At 41.6% G+C, this 26,984-nt stretch overlaps 1 protein-coding gene across 2 annotated transcripts in view; it reads right to left on the reverse strand.

Annotated features, from left to right (window-relative positions):
* Positions 1 to 26,573, reverse strand: part of pacs1 (phosphofurin acidic cluster sorting protein 1) — a 49,619-nt gene extending 23,046 nt beyond the window's left edge. For both annotated transcript variants that reach the window (XM_079668923.1, XM_079668922.1), the window contains exon 1: positions 26,020 to 26,573. In XM_079668923.1, the coding sequence (XP_079525049.1) occupies positions 26,020 to 26,174 (155 nt within the window). In that variant the 5' untranslated portion in view covers positions 26,175 to 26,573. The remainder of the gene's footprint in view (positions 1 to 26,019) is intronic.
* Positions 26,574 to 26,984: the final 411 nt, after the last annotated feature.

A 26,984-nucleotide genomic window follows, 5' to 3' on the forward strand; every position in this document is an offset into this window, starting at 1 on the left:
GTCCATAAATAGGAAGCCAAGCCAAATTACACTTAAGACGTATACAACTGCAACGAAAGTAAAAAACACAATGCAATATCCTTTTTAATTTCAAAGAACACAAATTGGGTTACATTAACAAATAACTATAAAACAACAATACTGTAGAATAACAAAATGAATGCCGTGAATAAACCGAAATACACGTGTTGAAGCGGTTCGCTGCTGATTACTACCGAATATCTGGAGCCCCGAAAAATTGTATTCGGGACAGCCCTATTATTTATATATATATATATATATATATATATACACACATACATATATCATGTTGTGTTTTTTTTTCTCCAATGTATTGAATACTCTTTCGTCTGTAAAATGTCAAATAAATCGCTCAAGGTGACTTCTTTAAATGACTACTGTCTGAAACCCAAAAGATTGAATATGACAAGGAATGTGAATAGTTTTTTACTTTTGAATGAAGGACTTGTGGGATCTTAAGTTGTTGTAAAAAGAAGAAAGACTTCAGAAAAATGTATTAAATATCTAAAAAAAACAAGTGAAAAATGTGGGGAAAAGGCAAATGTTTGGCATGTCTTGCTTGACGAATGACTCAAATGATTCAGAGATAATGAAAATGTTATCAATGAATTTCCTGCCAAGCAACTAATCCACTGATTGATTCATCATTCAGCACCAGATTAGTTGAAACCACAGCTCGCCAAAAGAGCAATGATTTCCATTCCGCTTGTGATGGAAATGAATATGGATGGGATGGAAGCAGTGCTTAATTTGTAAATCATAAGGTGCCGGAACGCAAAGTACATATGACAGCTCAGGGATGACGAGACGCGTACAGGTCCCGGAACGTATACAGAAAAGGTGCTGAAAACAACATGAAAATGTCCACTTGCAACGCTGTGGGACTTACAAGCCTCAATTTCAAATAGTATCCATGGTATAAATGTTATGACGATAATTTATAATTTTTTAGGCTAGTACGCACAACATAGGCAAATGCCCACATCACCACAGGTGGGACTTCAGTATACAGCCAGCAATTAATTTCTCAACAGGTTTAACGTGTAAAAAAAATATTTATTAGGCCTATTCAAAGATTGGCACGGCGGCCTATTAATAGACAGTATGTTTGCTCACCATATTTAGTTGTTTAAAACACCCCACATCACGAGCATGTCCGGATTGTCCTCTATCTCTTTTTTTCTGCTTTTACTGCGCGTGTCTGTGGCAGTTCTGTGTCCTTTGGCCACCCAGGACCTCACGTACGGGACTGGATTGAATTTAGCCAGGGGGGGTCCAACAAGATTTAGGAAGAGTAAAGATGACATGGTGGATGTGAGCAAAGAGCTACGGTTGGGAGTGCAAATCAAGTTCATTTGAGAAAATCCGCGCTCACATTCAGCACTTGCAATGGGAATGCTGTTGACAGCAACAAGTAACTCCATCAGCTCATCGGGGGTGTCTTTACCATCTGAGTCTCTGTACGTTCTGTAGGCCCGTATGACTGCGCGCGGGTTGGCAATGTTGAAGCGCTGACAGTGACTCGACCTCAGTCTCTCCATACAGCGCACCTGCGTCCTCGGGCCAGTATTGTGCGTAAAGCACCTTCAACTCCTCAATGAACTTGTTATATCCAGTTTTATCTGGCATCCGGCCTCCTTGAGATAACATACGGTCCTCCAAGTTCTTGGCCACAGTTAGAAAAAACTGACCTGTCGCTGGACGTCCCATACTCTTCTACGCTCAATGCGCTCTCCTCTCCTACTGAATCTTCCTGCTGTAAGCCAGCTGATGTCGCGGTTCCGCTCGCCTCTTGCTCCGGCTGTTGTACCGGGCTAGTTGATGCCAGGGTACCCACCCGTTGCTGTTGGTGGTCCACCTGGCTGACGGTAGATGGCTCCTGTTCCGGCTGGCGGTGAACCTGACCCGCTGCCCGGGCTTGGCTAGCTGTCGGTTAGCTAGCTGGCTAGCTGTTGCGGCGCTAACCTCCTCCTGGTTTTGACCATCAACATGACCGCTGCAGCTGCCCTCGTCGCTGCTTGTGGGAGAGACAGCAAGCGCATTTCGTGGCATCTGCGGGCAGTGGCAAGTACTTCCGGCATCTGCCACAGAGGCCGCTACTCCGTGGTATCTGTGGCAAGTATGCCACAGATGTGGTATCTGTGGCAAGTATATGCCACAGATGTGGTATCTGTGGCAAGTATATGCCACAGCCACAACTTGCCGTGGCAAGTAAATGCCACAACTTATATATGCCACAACTTGCCGTGGCAAATAGGCTATATGCCACAACTTGCCGTGGCAAGTAAATGCCACAAGTTAAGAGTTAAGAGAAGGTTTACGGTAGCTGCCACTCGCCTTCCATGGCAAATGCTGATATTTAAACCCGTATTTATCGCGTAAAATGTCGCTGTTTTAGCATGACTTTATCGGACTGATCTGTACACAAGACTGATGATCTGTTACTGATGGTCCGATCATATTTTTCAAAAAGATTAAACATATGTTCTATAGATTTTACTTGGAGAACGTGGTTTGTTAAAATAAATAAAACGTGCTATTTTTATGATAATACTCGGTACTCGAGTTGAGGGGGGATGGCATCCCCCCTGAAATAAAAACGGTTAAAATCATCCCCCTTCTAAAACGCATGGCGGGACCAATACGATTTTCATTGCCATAAATAATAGCTGTGCACACCATGTACTGGTTTAAACTGAACCTTTCACCCTTGATGGATTTCCATCATACATAATACACATAAGGATTATCTTATGTTAATGTTGGTATAGGCTACTTGACAGTAAGTGTGCTTCTATTGTTTGTTTTATATATAAATATATACATTCACTTGAAAAGACTGTAATTTCCTATTGTTACTGTATTACTTTATAACAACTAGTGGTCATTTTCTCTGTTTTTGTTATGTCAGTGTTCATTTACTGAGTTTGTGATTTGTGACTTATTAATAAGGAAAACATCATCCTTAAAATTATTTTTTTAAATGTATTTTTAAATGTTCTAAATTTGAAAAAAATAGATAAAAATAAACTAAAGTTAAAATCTTGTTTTTCATGCCCCAAGAGCAATAAAAACACTTGGTAAAAAAATCCTGAGTGAGGCTTTCATAATTCATGGATGAAAGGGTTAAGAAAGACAAATATATGTTTCTATTGGTTTTAGTAAGATGGTTTATTGTAGTGTATTCTTACATATTCAGTAGGCTATATTGTTTATTCTTTAGATACTCTGTTAAATAAAATGTTAAAATGTTCAACCAGAATTAAAATATTAAACAACAAAACAGATACAATGACATTAATCTGTTTATTAACAACGAAAATAATACAAATTAAGTACATATGCCTGGATTTAAAATAACACATTTATACATGTGGACAATCAAATATAACTGTCCTTTGCCTCATTTGTAAAATATAAATCTTAGCATCTCACTAGCAGTGGCAACTGCAATCAGTTACAGCTGCCCTAAGTCTGTAGCCAAGTCTAATAACACCATTGTACACGTTGCTGTGTCAATACAGATATTTATTTTTAATTATTTGTCTTTACTAGTAACAATACACCTGGTTATCGTAGCAAACCACGTAGGCTATTCCAAGTAAAATTGAATATAAATGATAATTTATTATCTTTTTGAAAAATAGAGATCGCACATCAGTCCTGTGTACAGATCAGTCCGATAAAGTCATGCCTAAACAGCGACATTTTACACGATAAATACGAGTTTAAATATCAGCATTTGCCACGGAAGGCGAGTGGCAGCTACCGTAAAACTTCTCTTAACTCTGGCATCTTGTGGCAACTCCCGTTCAGCATGCGCAAATGCCACGGCAAGTTGTGGCATATGCTTGCCACGGCAAGTTGTGGCATCTGTGGCATTTACTTGCCCCGGCAAGTTGTGGCATATACTTGCCACGGCAAGTTGTGGCATATGCTTGCCACGGCAAGTTGTGGCATACGCTTGCCACGGCAAGTTGTGGCATCTGTGGCATTTACTTGCCACGGCAAGTTGTGGCATATACTTGCCACGGCAAGTTGTGGCATATGCTTGCCACGGCAAGTTGTGGCATATGCTTGCCACGGCAAGTTGTGGCATATGCTTGCCACGGCAAGTTGTGGCATCTGTGGCATTTACTTGCCACGGCAAGTTGTGGCATATACTTGCCACGGCAAGTTGTGGCATATAGCCTACTTGCCACGGCAAGTTGTGGCATCTGTGGCATATACTTGCCACAGATGCCACAGAGTAGTGGCCTCTGTGGGAGATGCCACAAATGCCAAGGCACATGCCACGGCGATGTAGTGGCAACACTCATTGTGTTCTAGTATGATAAATAAAATAACATTGTACCTTGAAAATCAATGCATTCGTTCATTTGACACGTTGGTGGTTTTAGGTAGGCTATACAGCGACCCCTGGCGGTTCTAGTGTGAAGTAAAAGTAGAAGTAGCCAACCTAAATGTTGGAATACTCTGTTACAAGTAAAAGTCATGCATTAAAATGTTACTCAAGTAAAAGCGCAAAATGATTAGCATAACAATATACTTAAAGTGCATATTACATGTTTTCATTATAATGATTGATCATGAAAGTGTTCTCAAAGCTGGTAAAGGTGCAGCTAGTTTTAATGACTTTGTATACTGTAGTAGGGTATCTTGTGAATTTACTCCAGGAGTAACTATAAAGTCTGATTTAAGACTTGATTATATGTATCATCATTAATCAGAATCTGTAGTAAGTAACTAAAGGTAGCGTATTAAATAAATGTAGGGGAGTAGGCTACAATTACACAATTTACCTCTGAATTGTAGTGGGGTAAGTAGCCTACTACGTAACATACCATTTACATACTCAACTAAAGTACAACTAGGCTATTTCTAAATCACAAGTACAGTATTTGAGTATACAAGTTAGCCTATTTCCCACCTCTGGTCAACAATGTTAGATCTTTATGTCAACTTACTAATAATATATCTTGAGTATCATCATAAAAATAGCACGTTTATTTATTTTAACAAACCACATTCTCCAAGTAAAATCTGAACATATGTTTAATCTTTTTGAAAAATATGATCGGACCATCAGTAACAGATCATCAGTCTTGTGTACAGATCAGTCCGATAAAGTCATGCCAAAACAGCGACATTTTACGCGATAAATACGGGTTTAAATATTAGCATTTGCCACGGAAGGCGGGTGGCAGCTACCGTAAACCTTCTCTTAACTCTTAACTTGTGGCATTTACTTGCCACGGCAAGTTGTGGCATATACTTGTCACGGCAAGTTGTGGCATATATAAGTTGTGGCATATACTTGCCACGGCAAGTTGTGGCATGGTTGTGGCATTTACTTGCCACGGCAAGTTGTGGCTGTGGCATATACTTGCCACAGATACCACATCTGTGGCATATACTTGCCACAGATACCACGGAGTAGCGGCCTCTGTGGCAGATGCCGGAAGTACTTGCCACTGCCCGCAGATGCCACGAAATGAGCCAGGCCCTACTGGCTTGTGGAGGCTTTTCTGACTCGTTTTGAAGTGTCTATTACCTCTTCCTTCTTTTTGAAGAAAGACAGTAAATGTAACTGTCTTTTTGACATGCTTGCATTGAATCACCGTTTCTTCCTCTCTGCGACGTGCTCCTCATGTGGCGAATTTCAAAAGTGAAAGACGTTTGTCCGTTGGTCCAGCTTTTCAGTGCGTCAACACAGATCTCCGACTCTTTCAAATCTTAATCTTAATAAACGACATAAAATTCTTGGGATTTTTTCTGTAAATTAATATCTGCATATTTTATTTCATTTTAACCATTTTTTATTTTTATTTTTTGTGAGAGGTACCGGATCTGCCCAAATAGGTGCCGGAACACAGGGTGGCCAAAATGAAGAGGTGCCGGATCCTGTTCCGGCAGGATCCGGCTCAAATTAACCACTGGATGGAAGTGAATGTCTAAATATGAAACTGCCTGTGGCTTTAAGGAGGAAGGTGCCTATGGTTCCCTTGACAACAGTCCGTCATGGGAGCCGTGACCTTGATGGGTCGTAGCAGCAAAACAACATGCTAAGCACAAAGGGAAAACTGTCCTCCCACGACCTTGACGCCTCTTATTTATTTCCCTTCCTCAGCTTTTTCACCCTGGACAATCTGAACTCTTAACGGTATCTCAGGTCCTCCTGCTTCATCTCCTTGCTTAAATAATATGGCGTCTCTCCTCCTCCCTTTGGTAATTGTGATCAATGGCAGCGGCGGTTCTATCGCTGACAGAAAGAGTAAGAGTCCTACCCTCCTTCGTTATTAGCTCCTGCACCTCTCCTGCACCTCTCCTCCAAACTCATTATCATTCCATTACAGGGATTAGTCCGTGCCCGACACACACTTGGGACAAACAAACACCGTGTTGGAAACCGAGCAACACACACCGTGAGACCCACTATCTATCAGGTGACTGACACGATATCGTGAATCCATACTGATTTCAGGCCAATGCTAAATCAAATGGAAATTCAGAACAGTAAAAACCCCAAAATCAGGAGAATGTTTCAAATACTGAAGGCAACAGAGACTTGAGGTCTTAGCTGTTGGTACAAAAAAAGGTACAATATTTGAAACAGGTTATATGAGATAATCATGATGAATACAAAATCGAAAATATCCCACGTCTTAAAATAGCATGCATACACAGTTTTCTGCAGAAAAGCATGTACATCAGGGGTGCCCAATACATCGACCGGTCGATCGCAAAGGTAGTGTGGGTAGATCGCATGGCATTGCCATTTTCTTTTTTTCATCCATCCTTACTATGGCATTTGCCACTTGATTGACGTACAGGTAAGCCAGTCTGAGTTGTATTGTGCCATACGGGTTCATGCCGTGATGAGGGGGCCTCACCTCCTCATCTGAAGCGCAAATGCGGCGCACTATTATACGCTTATGCTGCGCAATTAGTGTAAGCGCGCCACAGTTTATCCGCCGCTTAGTCCATAATCACCCCCCCCCTCCCCACGCTCGCAACACAGATTGGGCAAGGGCGGCCCTGTAGGTAGATCTTTTGGGCTTGGTCATTTTAAAAGTAGCTCCCAAGCTGAAAAAGCTTGGGCACCCCTGATGTACATGATACTTAAACATGTGTGCCACTTTTATGTACTATATCATGCTAAATAAAAACATACAGAATGACTTTTAATGACAATTTGTGTAGAGGATCAGTCATTTTGGATAGCTCAAACTAAAGCTAAAAAATAGAAAAAAACGTTTTAGTTGGTGGAAAGCAGAGCTGTCACTCATGCTTTCCTTTATTCTGAAAGCCTTGCCCATGACGCAGAAGGAACAGTTAAACTAAAGGACTGACAATGTCACATTTAACGTAAGCCTTTATTGACAGTAAAGAAAGGAAACATGGGGATTGAGAACACAACAAAGGACTCCAGAATCCAATGTGGCTTAACCATCGGCTGCCAGGAAACTCTGACATTTACCATCTTATAAATGCAATATGGTCAAGTTTCCTAAATGTATTTATATTGTAAAGACAATGCAACCGGAAAATGTGACACTGACTCAGCCTTGCAACATGCTACAGCCTTAGATCTCACACACACACACACACACACACACACACACACACACACACACACACACACACACACACACACACACACACACACACACACACACACACACACACACACACACACACACACACACACACACACACACACACACACACACACACACACACACACACACACACACACACACACACACACACACACACACACACACACACACACACACACACACACACACTTAAAAAAAGGGTAAAAATAACCCAATGACTTGACTGAACAAGGTTTTTAAGTGTTCAAACCCAGAAAACAAGTTGATTCAATACTGACACTCACAATTTAATTTAGACTTTGATCTTAGAATGTGTGTGTGTGTGTGTGTGTGTGTGTGTGTGTGTGTGTGTGTGTGTGTGTGTGTGTGTGTGTGTGTGTGTGTGTGTGTGTGTGTGTGTGTGTGTGTGTATTTACAGGCTTTAAATATCACATGGGGGCTTTTTGATCCCGAGGTCCTGATTAAGCTTATTGGCAGTCTCCACACACACACACACACTAATGTTCAAACGGAGAAACGAAAGACAAATATGCTCATACAAATAAACTTGCGGATGGAAACGCTATTCAAAGACCGATACGGGCAAGAATGAAAGACTGAATCAACAATATCTGTTAGTGTTCCCCCTCACAGGCGGCAAAAATAAAAAGCACTTGGTTCCTCACTAACAAGAGTCTTAAAATAGCTCTCGGCTGAGTGGATACAGCCTGTAAAGATGTCAACAGTTTGGCAGAGAGGAAGCTGTTTATTCCTCCTCCTCTTGCTTTTAAATTGAGATGCAAACAGTAGAAGTGAAATGAAAACACATCTCTATCTGGATTCTTAAAAGAGAGGATGAGTGGCAACATTCAGGATACAGTGTTTTTGAAAATGGTTGATTTAAATACTTCTGCTAGCTTACGTAGGAGAAAATGTAGAGGAATTTGACTACAGTGTTGGCTGAAGCAATAGTTGCTGCTGGATTCAATGAGTTGTTAAAAGCCATAACAAGGCAGCTGCTAAGGATCATTTTCACAGTTATTTGTTATATTAAATATGAACTTCTTTATTCATTATATTAGAAAATATATTTTTGAAATGCCCTACATTTCAGAGCCAAAGACGGCCTATTCAAATGGTCTGTTTGGTCTGACTAAGTGTCAAATATATTGGGTTGTACAAAGCTGACATTTTGTACAATAACCCAATAACTTGTTGAGTGATGAAGGACACTTTTGCGCAATACCTATTTTCCTTCCTTATCCATCGTACCAACATTACACAATGCAGCATAAGAGAATAAAAAAAGAGTAAAACTCCACATCATCATTGAGGCTCTTCAAGGTCACATTTACTCAAAATGTCCCAAAACCACGAGATGGAGTTTACCTGAGGGAGCCTTTATTGAAGCTGAAGCCCCCCTCCCTCTCTCTCTATAGGGGCAGCAGCAGAGTGAGTCATAAAGCTCTGCAGTCTGCTCTGCTTCTCATCCATGACGCTCTGACAGCTGGGGCAGCCAATGGGCTTCTGGACGGGGCGGGGCTTACAGCGAGTCGGAGAGATAATAAGGCATCAATCATCGAGGAGAGAAATCACGTTATGTCCGGAAGATGGGGCCAAATTGAGAGCTAGAGCAGTGTGTAAGTGTAATGTAGGTATATGTGTGTGTATTAGCTATACACCCCCCCAGCCTCTTACACATGATTAGCATGCAGGTCACATCAGCAGCCAGACTCCAGTGAGGCTGATCTTCCTCCTTCCTCACACACAGTGGTGCAGCACAATAATGCTCTGGTAACATGAGAATGGAAAGGCAATACAGCAGAGTGTCTGGCAACAGTTTAAAGAGGATGTGTATATATTTTAGGTGCATCTTTGCCAGTGTATGCGGCTTTTAAAATGGGGAATTCCACTGAATTTACGCATGGAATCCATTTACAGGAAGTGCATTTGTAAGATACTTGTGTAAAGCCTTTGTGGCTCCCGGAGGACATGTGTGGAGTTTAATAAATGTCCTACTTGAGTTGCAGCTGGTAACAACAAATTGTATACATTTAAAAAGAAAATGTGATTTTATAGGAGCTCTGTAGCCCGATTTGTATTCGCTTGCTACTCGCATCACACCATACCTTACTGTTTGGAAATTGAGGTGCATTATGGGTAAAGTCGGGGTTATGTTTGGACAAGAAAAAGCAATGAAAAAAAAAAAGATGATATCTGTATTTCTTCTGTACTGACTTGGAATATTTTCTTTTTTTTAAGCTGTCCTTCCTTAGTATGATAATATTATGCTAAATGGAAGGAAGTATCCTTAAAAAGTGCTTAGTTAAAGTAGTTGTTTATGTATGGAGTTCAACTTGATGTACTGGTTATGAGGGTTTAAATGTAGGGACGAGATCAAGACTTTAGCACCGTGACTAAGGTTTACTGTTATCATTTTGTTTCTGTTAGGCCGTCGGCGATCTATGACGCCTACGAAGGTTGAGTGCTTTATTCTCAAAAGAGATTTAGTATGGCACGGACTTATGACTAATATTAAAAAAGTGACATCCACAAAAGCGAGTATCAGCTGCGAGGGGGAGGAATCGCATTTAACATCATCTGACTCACGGAGCGGGAGATGATGTGGTTTCATTTGATGAATAATCTGGTTGCCAGAAGAGCCACAGCTGCACCTGTTTAGCAGTGTTTATATTTACTTAGTCATTTAAGAGATATGGCAAACAAAATCTGAGGTATCAAACACTCAATCTTAACCGAATCTGTGGTGCTGGCCACAAACCAAATCTGCAAAATGTATCTCTTATCAAGCTCTTTTAGGGGTTTTACTTCATTCTTGACATTGGAAACTCATTTACTCACCTTTTTTTTTTATCAGCAGATAGTTTGTTAAGACAGGTGACTCCCTGAAAAAGCAGCTATTTGGATCTTGTATCAAGATTTTCTTGAAGTCTTTTATTTATGCGTATAGTTTCTGGCAAAAAACACCAATATCCGGCAGTTTTTTTTGGAGCCCTTAGGGTATTGATTAGAAGTTTGTAAAGTAATTCAGAGGCAAATGATTGAGCAGCTTCTAAAAAAAAAAAATGTCCACTGCTGTCACACACACACACACACACACACACACAATCAATATTCATGAACGCCGTATTGTAAGCTCCGCCTGAGAACAGAGAAGAAGAAATGGGAGGAGGATCAGCAGCTCGGAGCAGCAGGACGCTAATCCAGCAGCTTTCATATACTGCGTATTGATCCATCTCATATCCCTGCAGCCAGTTTAGGGAGCCGTATTGATATTACAGATGGATCACATTGAAACGGCTGGATGCTATATTACACCTAGGAATGTTTTTGAGTTGATCTATAAATAGTATTAGTAGATCGAAAACTGCACTTTGGTTTTAAAGCCAGTTGGTTTCAGATTTGTAGCTATATATCAATTATAATGGCTTTTGTTCGAAGTATGAAAATAAGATTAGTATGTCTTTTATATGCATTACTTCCATGTAGTATAGAACACAATGCGTATCATGTCAAGTTTTTAAGCCGATTTTTTGACACCAAATGTCACTTAAGTTGCTTCCTCACATCCTCATTGCAATGAAGCAAAACACGTACAGCAAAGAACAGCTCAATTAATTGAATGTAGTGAAAACCATCCTTAATTATTCACATATTTATCCCAGCTAACATTTAGAGTTAACTGGTTTTAATTAGGGTTAACTTTTTATTTACAGGCACTAATTATTTCCCTTTCTTCTAAATTGGCCCAGTGGTGCATCTTGCCTTGAGCCGCCTCATTAGTTTGAGTTTTTTTATAAGTAGTTTGTAATCTTTTTCTCACATAATGGAGACTATTAGTCGCGAGCAAGAACATTATTTAGATACAGGAATATCTGGCTTTCATTCCAGATGCGTATTCAGTCCCATGTGAACAGGTACAAAAGCCTTTCCTGTCTTTTAGAAGCTGTTCGAGGACTAGAAGCGAACCACACCTCAAAAGCAGACAAATAATAATCTCCTGCTTAAAATAAGCTTTTGGCGTCCTGTTCCTCTGATGTTTTCTCGTTCTCTTTTCACATCTGCAAATAAAAGGCATGAGAATAATATATCCCAAACACAAGGTGAGCATGAATAAATAATAATAATAAGAGCAGAGGGCGATGTTAAAACTACCTCTCATCAGCTAATGGCTCTGCGAGACGTTTCTCTTCCTAATCTTTCTGTCCACGTCTGCTTCTGTTGTTTCGGTTTGGGTACATAGGGGCTTTCATGGCAATCTCAGAGAAGTGCTTTGTAAGTTAGAAGCTATAATGAAATGATCTGTGGGACAGTGTGGCTACAGAGGCCCGGTGATAAAAAGAGACGTCTGTTTTTACTCCGGAATATTCTGTTCAGGAAGAGTAGACGTGAAATGAAGCCGAGCATCAACCCTGACAGTCTTTGTTCCTCCTCTGTTACATTTTCCTTCTCCACAGTGCGTGAGTTCGACAGCGAACTGAATCTATTAATAATGTTCCTGGCCTGAGTCTGTGACTGTGTGTGTTTTGGTAAATGTCTAAAAAAGACCTATTATCAAATGTGTGTCACCTGCATCGGAGGATGGCAGGCTCTAACAAAAGGGTCACATTCACACTGACACAAGGCATCAGGACCCAATATGTGTCACTTTCTCTGTGTGTCATCTCTCCCAGTATCACAGGCTGTCCGCACACTAAAAGCAGCACCATCATGTTCTGCCCACCATCTTCTTTCATTCAAGGCTTTCTTTTTTCGCCACAGTTCTCCATCCCCTCCATCTCCGCAGAATTATTTGTGATTGCTCCTCCTTCCTTTCTTAATATCCAGTTCAATCTACATCTATGCTTACCACCAATCAGTCTCCAACATACGATTTGGATTTATTTCGTGATTTTACAGTCCAGTCCGCCCTCTATGTGATCTTCACTTCTATCTGCACTTGATGCTTTCCGGTCCCTTTGCTTACGGCCTTTCAGGCGATATCTGTCATGAATATGTCTGACTTTTATTTTTGTAAGACCTTGATTATCAAATGTGTGAACAAGCTTGAAGCTGACCAAAACTGACCACAATCTGCTCAACAAACCACACACACACACACACACACACACACACACACACACACACACACACACACACACACACACACACACACACACACACACACACACACACACACACACACACACACACACACACACACACACACACACACACACACACACACACACACACACACACACACACACACACACACACACACACACACACACACACACACACACACACACAGTATCCTGGCTGTACCACGTCCACTCGTGATGTGATCATCTCCCACGCATGCATGTGTGTTTGCATTTATGAATAAGCACATCATTCTGCCAATGTGTGTGTGTGTATAAATGTGTCAGTCTGAGTGTGTGGGAGAAAAAGTCACCGAAATAGAGTGGGTGAGCGTACATTGGCATAAGTAGATTACAGGTAATATGTCATATAGTGTGTGTGTGTGTGTGTGTGTGTGTGTGTGTGTGTGTGTGTGTGTGTGTGTGTGTGTGTGTGTGTGTGGACACTATGTACTATATGCACCACTGAGCGAGCAGTAAGTGGCTTTCCCATACAGCTTTAAGGCAGTTTGCGTATGTGTCGCTCACTGTGTGTGTTTTCCTGCGTTGTGACTCATATTTAATCTGAAAGCAGAGCAGAAGTGATCCATAGGAGCAAATGTGTGTGTGTGTGTGTGTGTGTGTGTGTGTGTGTGTGGACCTATTTCCACAGTGCTCATCAGGACCAAATCCCGGCAACGCTCTCCGCTGTGTGCTTCTGCCCACAGAGGGGGAGCTATTTGAGCCTACGACTGCATGTAGGTGGGTGGGCACTTCATTTTTTTTATGTTGTTAGACTGAGCTATCTAGAATGAGTTTTGGTACGTGGGTGGCAGCTGCCTTTTTTTGGAAGGCATGAGAGTAAAGTGTGCAATGTGTTTCAGCGAGTTTGAGATGTTAGCGATTTACGGAATCCCCGGAGAAACTCGAAATTGGAAAAAGATGGAGGGGTAGTGGAGAAGAGAGGTACACAACTTTGACAAAAAAAAGCTTTTGGACACTTCAGCGTTTCTGCGCTTAACAACAAGCGACAGAGAGGATACAAATTGGAAGAAGATAAGAAGTGAAAGCTCAAAACCAGATTTCCTGGAAGCAATGAAATAAAGATGGAGAGCACTAAACACAAGTTAGAGAAAGTGAAAATAAACATGTGATAGTGTGTGACTATAACAGACGTGAGGAGAAGTCACTCATGAAGCTGAATACATTAAATATGTGCATTTGTGTTTCCCAGATGCCAAGTGTTGCCATCTGCACAATAACGTGTAGACATGCTCTACATTTGCACTGGAAGGAATACAATTAAAACACAGGGCGCTCTGATCACATCCAATCTCCACTACTAACTCGGTGTACAGAAATACTCTTCTCGGTCTGTTACGTAAGGCTTTGAACAAATGGCTCGCAGAAATACACAAGCAGAAAGTGTTTTTGTCAGCGATTGTGACAAATAGCAGCCCATGGCCTCGATTCAATCTGTGAAACAGAAGAGAGAGAACCGGGACGACACAGATCTTATGGTGCCTTCAAGAGGTGTTGTGGTTTCTGAGAAGAGTGCGCACAAACATCACAATGTTCAATATTACAATACATTGCTATCCTACTTTAGGTGCAGGCCAGTTACAAAACTTCCAAAAATGTGTAATTGTCATCCTCACAGTGCTTCTAAAGGCCCGGACACACCGAGCCGATTTCGGCCGTCGATAGATTGGTGTGTCCTGCACCGTCGTGTCTTTTCGGCCGTGCCGGAGGCTGTCGGCAAAGGAAATCACTGATTGGCTGTTCAGCTTAGTGAATCGGTGCATGAGAAGCGAAACGGAAGCGAAGAAGACGGCTATTATTTTTCATTTTCCAGTACCGCACTAAACATGTTTTCGATAAGTCGTTATGTGAAACAGTCTGTGATGGACGAGAGTGAAAATGGAACGCATGCTATTTGTATCACACAGTCTGTCTTCCGGTTGCCTGAATGACGAATACAAACTACCGCCGCCTGCTGGTAAGGAGAGTTATTGCCACTCACGCACGCAACAGTCGGGTCCGTCGGGACGTGTTCTTTGGTGTCACATTGGTGTGTCAGGGCCTTAAGGCACAACATTGAAAAAGCAGGAAGTTCCAAACAGCTTCCATCGTGGGTGTCACAGCCAAAAGCACCTGAAAGCACATTACAAGGTGCTTTCCATTTCAAAACACCAACAAATTTCCCTTTCATGTAACATTTTATCGTTTTGGATAAAAAATGTAGCAGGACTGAAATTGAGCCATCATGTGGGTACCGAAGCAATGGCAGCGCGGGAATCTGCACCAACAGAGCGGCCGTTACGGCACCTTGGTGACTGCTGCAGAGACACGGTGGAGGTGAGACTGCACTTCAGATCTGTCACAACTGTGGCTGAGGAGGAGGAGGAGGAGGAGGAGGTAGTAATCGAACAATGTAGTCTAATTCCTCCATCAGCTCATATCTCCTCCTCGTGCCCTGGCTGCTCCTCCACTAAATCACCCCGGCTTTGATGATGTCCTCCTTTCCCGATAAAGCCTCCCTTCTTTCCCCCTCTCCTCATCCCTCTTTCTTCTCACCTATTTTCTCTCCCTTGCAGCCAAATCCCTTTTTTTTTTTCTTCTCTCCATGCTCTCATCTCACCCTCGGCCCCCGCCACCTTGACTCCTCACAATGTGGCCCTCCTCGGCTCGTTCTCCTCCACCTTATCTCGCCGTCACCCTCCGCTTCTCTTGCTTCATGGCTCATTCATTGAACACAAGGTTTTTCTCTGCTTTGCTTTAGCTTGGCATTCAGACCTAACCGCCATATTGTTTTTTCTACAAACATTTCTACAAACTGACATCATCGAGTCTGCATTTAATATTGTTTGAAGGGGCTTGTTTCACCTTCATCGTTCTGCAACGTTAAGCTCTGAGAAAATGCGACATTTTAGTAGATTATTTGAATTTTATTAAGCAAAATATAGATGACACAATGACACATTAGCCCTGCTAAAGTTCAAACTGCCAAAGTAAAACAGTGATTTATGTGAGCAACGACAGACCTTTTTGTAATTACTAACAAAATCGGAGATGTGAGCGACATTTCCGAGACGTGGAACCAGGCGCACGTCAGCCTCGCTTCATCATTTTCTCTTCCGTGGAGCCCTGAAGACGCCTGATCCTTCTCTCCTCTTTTCCCCTCCTCTATATAGTCGTTCTACGCTTTGCCTCTGTGCAGAGCGACATGAGCGACACTTAGCCTGAAGCAAGAACCCACTGTCAAAACACACACACGCGCACGTACACACAGCGAAGCATTATTTGATGCATGTCGCTAGGTGAGGAAAGTCGATGTGCGCTCTGTGAAGCGTAGAGTGCTATTTCAAGGTGGAAATATACATTCGATTAAATGTGAATGGAAGACAGGCCAGATTCAAGGGCAGCAAATAATGTAGTGAAAATGATACTTAAAAGCAGCATAAAACGAGTCAAACAAACACATCTCTAACTGGAGTGTAAGGTGAGGCAAGAAACCGCTGCCATGAATATCACACCATGTAAGGTAGCATGTAGCGAGCACACACTGTCTTGTGCACGCACACACACACACACACACACACACACACACACACACACACACACACACACACACACACACACACACACACACACACACACACACACACACACACACACACACACACACACACACACACACACACACACACACACACACACACACACACACACACACACACACACACACACACACACACACACACACACACACACACACACACACACACACACACACACACACACACACACACACACACACACACACACACACACAATGATCCTTTGAATGGAGGTTTGAAGATGACAGAGATGTTGCTCCATGAACATACAATGACACATTTACACAGCGACACCAGCATGTGAAGGGTTTGTTGCAACGCGTTGAGAAAATGCACTTAATGTGACAGGACACAACAAAGCACTTGTGTTTGATGAGAGGTTCAAGGTGAGAGGAGAAGCAGGGGAAGGTGATGAGAATGCATCGCTATCTTATATTGTTGCTCCCTGAATATACAGTGAAGGACACAATGGATAGGAATGAATAGAAGCCGTCTCAATAGACAGACTCTGAGATGTGACTGCATGACGAATTGAAAACTCTAGCTCCTGCATTTTCTTTTCACAGCGCTGCCTCTGGGAAGTGTAAACAGACAGGCATAAAAGTTTTACATGGTTGTGTAAACTCACATACAAACTTGTTTTGTCCCTTCGGAAGACATTGTATTAAACTGAATTGACCCCTTACTGGGAAAGGAGATGCATGTGTGTGGGTGTTGTAGTATTATAAGATTTCAAAAATACTGCACATCAGGAGTTCAAAAACACTTCTGCAACCTGTCTTACTTAGAAAAATACATTTATTTAGAACATTTGGTTGGTAGATCTTCTTCTAAGCACTTGAAATAGTTTCCTTCTGGTCACCAGAAACAGCAGTTTTTAGTGTTAACTTTAAAACTACAGAGAGTTATCATATTGGTCTCATTACCATTCAGGCTTTGCATTTCTCGTCACAGAACATCAGGGACAAGAATGTGTATTTTTTCTATGACACGGCCTGACAGTAACCAAAAACTAAGTCTGTACGCTTATAGTTAAAAAGTTGCGTCCTATCTTATTGTCTCTGCCAGTCCCGATAATTTCCTGAGAATCATGTCTGGATCTGTATGATGTGTCGGTTTGTGTTTAAACTCTCCGCAGTGAAAGTAAGACAAGTACACACACATGCAAACACTTGTTTTGCATGTGCACACAGCCTGTAGAGGTGTCTTGTATATATAAAAAAACCAACAAGTGACCTTTTGGTATTTATCTCACTTTTTTTTCCTGCTTTTTATCGTCTGCCCCTCTCTATTCCTCTGCTTCGGTGCAACCCTCCCTTCCCCTCTCCCTCTCTCTCCCTCGTTCAATCTCTTTCCGTCTCGCTCTACTTCCCACCGCCACAGGCAAGGACATGCTGAGGCCCGCTACTTCCTAAGGAGGGCAGAATGAACCTTTACATGTACACACATCTACACTCAAACACACATTTAGCAAACCCAACCCCATCAAAGTGCATCTTATATGTTTACCACAAAAACAAAAAACATGCGTGACAAATCGGGGGGTGTCACGTGTTGCATTGCCAAATGAAAAAGGAGACCCTGAGCATAAGTCAAAGTTGTTGGCAAGTTCGCTAATCGTGTTTCTGCTGGTGTGCACTTTGTTATCCAGAGCACGGGGCTGTCGTATGGCCTCTCCCACCTTCGTCTATGCTTGCCAGGCTGAGCATGTGACCTGCGGTGTGTGTGTGTGTGTGTGTGTGTGTGTGTGTGTGTGTGTGTGTGTGTGTGTGTGTGACACGAGATAAAAAAGTGCTGGTGCTGAGGGAAAGTGGACAAATTTTCCATAAAAGGCTATTCTCTGTGAATGCATCATTAGCATTAAGAATGTGAGTTTAACATTAAAATAAAGACTTTACATATAGGGGGAATACTCTCTTTGTTGTAACACACAACACAAGCGCACACACACACAATATGATTGACCCTTCGTTAAAGTGATTACAGATTAATGAGAAGAACAGCCGCCTAATCCAGTTTAGCTCCAGAGCGGAGAGACAATGCCATCCCAGCACAACTGGAACTGAAAAGGAAACCTCTATCTGACCGGCTATCAAATTGGCTTCCTGGTTATCGACCAATCAAAGCCTGCCTCAATATAGCCATCATAATGGGTAGAGATTATCAGAGTGACAGTGCGAGTCAGGGAGCAACTGCCAATATAATCCTTTTTTCACCCCATTCTGTTTCTTTAGCCTTACCTTTGTGACATGGCTGGTATACAATTCTAAATTATAGGACATTTTGCTTCTGATATGAGTTGATTATTACCACTTTAATATCTGCAAACTAAATCTAGGAGAACATTAGCTTAGCTTAGCATGAACACTGGAAGCAGGGGAAAAAGGCTCACATCATTTATTTGGACATGCTACTTTACCTTTATTTAATTTCATTCTAAAAAGTATTCTGTTGCTGATTATGATTATTTAAAGATGCATGCTGGGTAATATATACAATGAAATGACCAACAAATGGGACAAATTGGTTGAAAAAAAACCTTACAAAACACACGCTGTGTTATGTTATTACTTAGCTTGACAGATTGTCACCATAAATAAGAACCATGCATTGTAATGTAAAATAACTACAGTACTTCGACAACAACCTCTAGGCAACAACCAACAAATAATTGAAGAAATGTCAATAAATGATTGGTCGTAACCCTGACAGGGACCGTGTCAAGGTCAATGTGTGCTAAGTGCATTACGAGCTTGTGTTATCATCGGCAGGACAAAGAATGTAACCTGAGCTGCAGGGGATTACAGAAGTGTGTACACATTATTTGCCATACAGATATATATTAGCAACAAACAGGAAGTAGCGATGATGGGAGAAACTTAAAAGGGAACCTATCATACAAAATGCACTTTTTGATGTATTTTATACATAAATGTGTCCCCGGTACAACGAGCGGATACAGATTTGCTGCCGATATGACGTCAAATCGTTGGCGGACCCACAGAAAGTTGCTATAAGAAACAATGCCTTAAGTGTTTTGGACGTAATCTCGTCTTTGTTTACATTAGCAAGCCTCGCTAACACTCAGAGCTAACCTGTACTGTAGAGCACATGTGTTTGAAAAGCAGGAAATAAAAAAAGCAACTCACCTTTTGATAAACCCGCAAGAGAAAAAGTATTTGAGCTCCATACTGTTTCAGAAATAATCCTTGATGTGGTTTAGAACAGGATGGCGTTTTATCACAGCAGAATTTAACTTTATCTCCGGTAGAATTCTGATCAGGCATTAGCTCCGCCTCCTCTTTTTTTTTTTTTTTTTTTTAAAGCTAAGGACCCAAAACCCGCATTTCTCTAACAGGGCTTCAAAAGAGGGGTTTGGGCTACAATGGGTGAGCTGTTTGGTATTTTAAGCAAAAACCTTCACAGACATGTTTTGTATAGGTATGGCCCTACAATATATGTTTCCAATATAGCATGATAGGTCCCCTTTAAAGAAACGCAGGTATGCACTAAATGAGAAACCTTGATTTGTTCAGCTATCTAAGCATGTTATGTTTCAACAGGCTAAAATGCGAAGTAGAAAATGCTTCTTTATAAAATCATCCAGTGGCATTATGTACCTGTTGTCAGCATGACTTGTGTTTCCCCTCACACAGAATGTCCTTTTATGTAACTGTACGCCACGGTGTCCTTGTTTATAACACGTTAGCTGGAAGCGAAGCATATGTTGGTGACGTTGTCCGGAAATAGGTGTCGCTAAACCTGGGAAATGGAAATCTGTGGAAGCGTGTGTGTGTCCAGGATTTCACAGCAGGTGGATCACTGCCAGCAGATGTGAGAAGGGTAGCAACACTGCAACAAAGGCCTTCAGACCACAGCATCTACACACCGCAGTAGAATAAGGATATTCAGAGTGTTGCATTTTAGGTTGTGTTTAGCTTCGAAGTCGCTAAGATGACAGGTTTCTTCACGTTTGTTTATAGTGTGTCTGTTATAGCGAGTCAGTATTACATGTTTTAATTTAACCTGGGAAAAGATTCAAGGATTTGGGTCTTTTCTTTGGACTAGTCCAAAAGTGTATTGTCTCCTCGAAGTCTTTTTCCAAAAACAACTGATGTAAAAAAGGGAGGTTTATCTAATATTTGGGCCAAAACAGTGTATACTGGGTGAACTTAATCAGGGCTGAAATTGCAATACATGTTCAAGCCTCCAAACTGACACGTTTATTTTGCAATTGTTATTTTAGGAACGTCTATAAAAGAGCATTTATGCCACTACTTGGGCATCACCAGTGAAAATTCTTAGGAGTGGGTTGGCAGCTTTTTAAAGCTCGCTGAGAGGTTTCACTGCAGGTCTTCAAACAGCCTGCCAACCTTCACGCTGCTGAGGAAAACATTGAAATACTCCCTCAACTGCAAGGATTTGACTGGGTTTGACTGAAATTGTAATCATCTGAACAACAGAAAGAAATGAATCTTTCCAAAGCCACTGGTTTAAAACTGTTTTGGAATGCACCATTTATCAAAAAGGTGAATCCAAATTGCATTATAGTGCAAAATCCAGTATTAGGTGCTAGATTTGGTGAAGCAAATGTGTCAAAATATCAATCTGAATGAAGAATTATAGTGGAAACGTCTGTGTTAGTGTGGAATAAATGACATTATGATCATTTAAATAGATGTTCTCATGATAAAAAGGTCATTTGTTTAAAAAAATTATCAACGCAAATCATAACGCAACAGCTAAATCAGTCAAAGATAATGGTAATTTTCCCCTTTTCAACAACAGAATCAACAGATCATTAAAGGCTATAATGGTCATGCGTGTCATCATATCCCCTTGAGGCTTTTTAACGAAAATAGTGAATACTCGTGAGGAGGAGTTTTGCTTTACGCTCTCATCTCCATCTCCAAGTGGCGAGTTGAGCCTCGGAGGAAACTCCCGTCCTCTCGGCTGGTCAGTTGTGTGGAACAGCGAGCAGCGCCAAGGAAAGTGGCAAAGCTCCATAACAAACACCACTACTGCTACCCGCTCTGCATGTACACGATAGCCTGTTGACCATATCTCCCTTTCTTTCCATTTGTGTGTTCAGTAGCAGGTTGAAGGGGGGGGGGGGGGGTGAGGGGGGGGGCTTGCTGGATAATGTGATGCTGACACTCGAGGAACGAGTATCGTCCCACTATTGTGTTGCAGGGTAATTATAGCAAACGGGCTTAACAAATGCACAATGTATAATTCAGAACATCCTGCATTCCTGCACCGCGCTTCTACACGCCAACAGTATTCATTACTAGGCCAGGAGATGCGCATTTATTTTTAATGCTCTGTTGTTTTCATTACAAATAAACGTTTCCTAACCGTGTGTTACAAGATGTGTGTCCTTGTGGAAGAAGCTGGCATGACTATATGAAGATCACTAATGTGCTTTTTGATGCGACCACAACTTGCAATTTCCCGATAGATTTAGCGGTGAGGCATGAAAGCAAAAATAAAGGAGGGTTTTCTTGTCATGGTTCCAGAAATCCAGTGGCTGATGTCACAAGAGCTAAAAGTAGAAGCCTTTCAAAAATAAACATGTTCATCCCATCATTTTATCTGTGTCTTGACATAATCACTGATCTATTAAGATGTTGAAGAAACGGACGATACGATTAGTTTGGCACAAAGACTAGAAGCTTTGGGAAACTCAAAGCCTGGATTTGCCAAAGTCAGAACAGAGGGATACTTGTTGTTTTTCTTTTGTTTTTCTTACTTAGGAAGGAGAGTAGGCTGTTTGAAGCCATTCTTTAGTTACAAGTAGACAAAGCTTCATTTGACAAGAGGTCAAAAGTCAAAAAGATTAAGCCTTTCCTCCTCTCTAGGGAGCCGAATCAAGAAGTGGTTTCAGTTGAGAACCAGTGACGAATCGTCCGATCTATCTGAAATAATTGCCTCCGGGTACATCAATTCCTTTTATTGATGCGGCCTGTTTTTCTGACAGTTGCTCATGCAAAAAGTCATGCGTCATGATGTCCAAATCTGTGTTCATGCTGCTGTAAGCTAGAAACAAAGAAAAGTCATGGAGCAGGGAAGGTTTCATTTCACCAAGAGTATGAATAACACTTGTCGATGTTTGCCGTTTCTTTTAACATGTTTTAATGTCAATAGGCATAAACACATGTGCTCAGTTAGAGAAATAGTGAAATAGATATTGACACTGAAAACCTGTGCAGGCCTACTTTTGTTTTTCCACACCGGTAAAGAATCAGACCTATAAGCCGAAATCAATATTGCATTGGTATCAATAAGAAGAAGAATAAATTCCTATTCCAACTGTTCTCTTTGTTTCCACAACCCTTCCTATAGATCTGTGGTTGTTCTGGGGAAGACACTCCCTATTCTCTCGTGGCTTGGAAACCACATTGAAGCACAGCCCAAGCATCCATGTGAGTAGCTGAGTCATGGGACCTCCCCCCCTTTAGGAGACTTGCTTTAATAATGCAAGACGAGGAGCTCTGCGACAGGGCCCATTCCTGGAATACCTGATGCAGAGTAGCAGCACAAGGAGGCTTTAACGCAACTCAGGGAAACCAAAACGGTTTGTGGTAGGGCTGCTCAATTAAAATCGTATTTTAATCGCAATTAGGATTTTGGCTTGGAAGGATTATGAAAACAACATAATCGAAACGATTTTTTTTAATTTTTTTTTTTTAAAGAAAAATATATTTTTTTTATTGGTTTTTCAATTGAATTATACTTAAAGTTCAGTGTAATCAACTGTTAAAAACATACTACACATTTTCTTTTTCAATAAATTGATGTTTTCAAAGTAAATGGATAATAGTTTTTAATAATCGTGATATCAATTATTGACCCAAATAATCGAGATTATGATTTTTGCCATAATCGAGCAGCGCTAGTTTGTGGTGTGAACACTGGCATCCACATTCCACCTGGCCGCAAATCCACCTGCGAATATTTACTACAGCCTCTACTGTGAGTGATGTGAGCCTAGTCGAGCTACTGTACTCATAAGTGGAATAACTTGGCTGTGGAAAATGAAGGTTTCACCCCCCGAGGTTAGGGTGGAGAACCAATGAACCACTCAGAGGGAATAATGCCAAGCACCTGTTTATATGTGTGTGTGTTGAGGACACTGCAGAGAGAGCACCACACTGAATTAGTAGAGAGTAAAATTAATGTATCCCTCCCTAGTAAACAATAAAACAATCAGGAATACAGAAATGACCTCAGGCTGTGTTGATGGTTATGAGGAGCTGATTTCATAATGCACTCAAAAACCATAAGAAAGTGCATTCGAGTATTGATATCATCGCACACTGTTGAATATTTCCTGTTACTCCCCCCTGAATACGAGCACAAAACAAACAAACAATCTACGATAAGATACGAGTAGTATTTTTCCTGTTTCTCTAAATGCGTGTTGCCTGGGCAAATTCAACCCAAAGCACTGCATAAACAGCATACCAAGTGGCATTTTGGGTAGACAGGAAGAGGTTATTGCAACAACACCTCTGCTACAAGGGGGGGAAGTTCGGAGCCCGTCTTGCAGCAAAAGATACTGAGCAACAACAAGCTACATTCAGCCGACTGCAAAACATCATTGTACAGATGCAGGTTCCCTGAAAACGGTGCAACAGATGAGTTTTCTGGAGACGTTCCTGCTGCTTGTGTATGTGAGGAATCCTATTTAAATGTAGATGACAGAGCCGCCACTTCTTCTCTCATCTCCCACTCTCATCCTCTGTCTGTGTCCCCCCCCCCTGTTTCTGGCTCTGGGAGTCTCCCTGTTGCTGCAACTGCAGTGAAATCGAAGATATTTGACGGACCGTGACGACATAAAAAAAATCTCCAAAAAACGTCTACAATCGCATTTTTTAAGAACAAGGCATAACATATTCTCTACGAATTCGCAAACAAGGTAATAATCTCATCTCGAAAGAAAGAAAAAAAGGTCAGGAGGAAAGTTATTTAGGCTAACGAAGGATGTTTTATTAATATTCACTGTTCCAAAATATAGATCCAGGACTGCATCATTTATTCACAAGCGTATGGTCTGCACACACAAAATGGTAAAAGGCAAAACATACCCCTGAGGCTTTCCTTCCAGCCCAGTAAAGCCCCAAAGCTTTTTAGAAGCAGCATTAAGACGTCAGCATGTGAGCTCGGTACAGGCTTTTACCAGCGTGCTTTATTCCCACTAATTGCTTTCAGAAACCTAAACACCTCGAAGGATGCCTTTCAGTCTTCCGACGAGGAAAGAACACAATATCAAGGGAAACGTGCATCAGTTACAGATTTCAAAGCTTGGTTTCGACAGGTTAAATAGAAATGACTGTATTTGCCAGCGTAACCGATACAATTAAATTAATTCTACGACAAAATCTTGAAATTTTTCGGTTCGATTTGCTGCAAACCCATCATCATATCTCACAACGTCTGCTTAGCCTGGGTTGTGAATCACATCAGGTGCACTTCACAGCGGTTAACCCTTGACCTTGAATCTTACTCAAGACCACAGCATCATAAAAACACTTCCACTGGAGAAAAGATATGGACTATCACTTTCTATATGTGTCTTTCCATGCAGAGGAAACTAGCACAGAGCCAGTGCATCTGCTTCTGTCAGCAGCGTGACACACAGTACATGCCAGGCTGCTTGTTGAGCCTTTCAGTCAAACAAAGAAGCCGACTAGAATGTCTTTGTCTGAGACTACGCTGAGGTGGATAAGGTGTCTCGTCCACTGTGACCTTGCTGCATTGTCACAAACAAACACAACTTGCATTGCATCATCAAGAAATCAACAATGATTCATGAAACATCTTTCCTCTCCTTGTGATTGCTGCATCACGTATGGGAACAATATGCCCTTCTGTAGTTGCAGTGACAGCCAGAAACCTTCATCAAATCTTTAGTGTCTGCGATTGATCCGGTGGGCAACAGCTGAGGGAAAGGCTGCAGCTGCCCCAACACACACAGGACTTATGAGCAAATGATAACCAGGGGGCATGGCTGTGTGTGCTTTAACATTAGGGTTGTAAAGCTACTGGGTAATGGGTTTTTGTGGTATTCAACTAGGGTCTACAAAGGTTACAATCAGGGGAAAATAACAGGTGAATATCCTAATTACAGCTAATAAAATTATGATATAGGCTTTTAATGTAATCACCAACACTCCTGTAGCTATGCTCGTATGACCAATACAATCCTTGAATCCTTGAATATGAGGTTTTGAAAACGGCTCCCATAACATTCATGCACATCATGTGAACACTATCTTGTTATTTGTAATATCCTGCACAACCCTTTGAATATCAACCCTTTGAATATGTTGCACATTTCTGCTCTGCACATGAATATAGTTGTCATATTTTACTGTACTCAGTTTCTCACATATTTATATTTTGTGCAAATATTGTCTTCTTTTACAATAGTCTTTCAAATAGCTATTTTTGCTCCTTTCTTGTACACCAAAGCACATTCCTCGTATGTGTAAACCTACTTGTCCACTAAACCTGATTCTGATCACTTCTAGATAGGCACCCATGAATATTTGAAATTCCCCAGAATAAACACACACAAACTGGGGACATTCCCCACACAAATGTGAGTTCATGCTGTGTATTTCTCCCCCCGGGCCTCCCTTCACATACCTCGGCACACAGCTGGGTGAGGACCGGTCCACCTCCCAGGTAGCGTACAGGTTCATGTGGACCGGCCGGTTGGAGGTGATGCTGACCGGTTTGGAGGGCAGCATGTGCGGCGAAGGGACGCCCCCAGTCCGCGGGAGCCCTCCTCGCTCCGACATCCTGGAGGCTGAAAGAAAGCTTTCAAGTCGGGGCTAAGAAGAAGAGGAATACCCGTAGTAGCCTTTCTTCTCTGTGTGTGTTGTCCTTTTTTTGTCTGGCTTATTTTGTCCTCGTAATGCGTAAAACGCTCCGTGTCACGTAGAAACGGATAGTTTTTAGCCGTTTGGTGCTATTCACCGCTTAATAGTGAAAACATGGCAGTCGTAGGGGGGGGTTTAAACCGTTTAAACCCAAAAGCAGGCGGTAAGATCCGCGCGTCCGTGTGTCCTCTCGCTGTCCCAACTTGGTGCTGCTGGTAGGGGGTGTTTATCGGTGCAGGAAGCGGAAATTTCTCTCGCCGTAGTCGCACAATGAGCAGAGAGCACGAGCTACGCCTCTTCAGTGCGAGGACGTAGAGCATGAGAGAGCAGCGCGAGGCAGAGAGGGGGTGGCCAATGGTGTGCTGTGGTGCGTTCTGTGTGTTTTTAAATCAGTGGTGTCAAAAAGGGGTAAATGTTGCTTTAATAATAACAGTACATCAGTTTATATGTTTACTAAGGTTCATTAAATTGAATTAGGAGGAATATAATATGTTCAATGTATATGTTTTTATAATTAAAAAAAAAAACTAAAAACGTGTTACAGTTTTTCTCCATTGTATACACACAACACATGGACTACAGTTATAATACTCGTGTTTTTGGATCATGTAATACGCTATGTATCAATAAGAAGACTCCACATTGCTGAAATGTAAACTCTAAATCAACCAGGACTGAAATCTAAATATATTAGATATTCATATATATTTGTATCCTAGTATAACAATG

The sequence above is a fragment of the Notothenia rossii genome (genome assembly GCF_949606895.1).
Source record: "Notothenia rossii genome assembly, chromosome: 3".
NCBI classification, from domain to species: domain Eukaryota; kingdom Metazoa; phylum Chordata; class Actinopteri; order Perciformes; family Nototheniidae; genus Notothenia; species Notothenia rossii.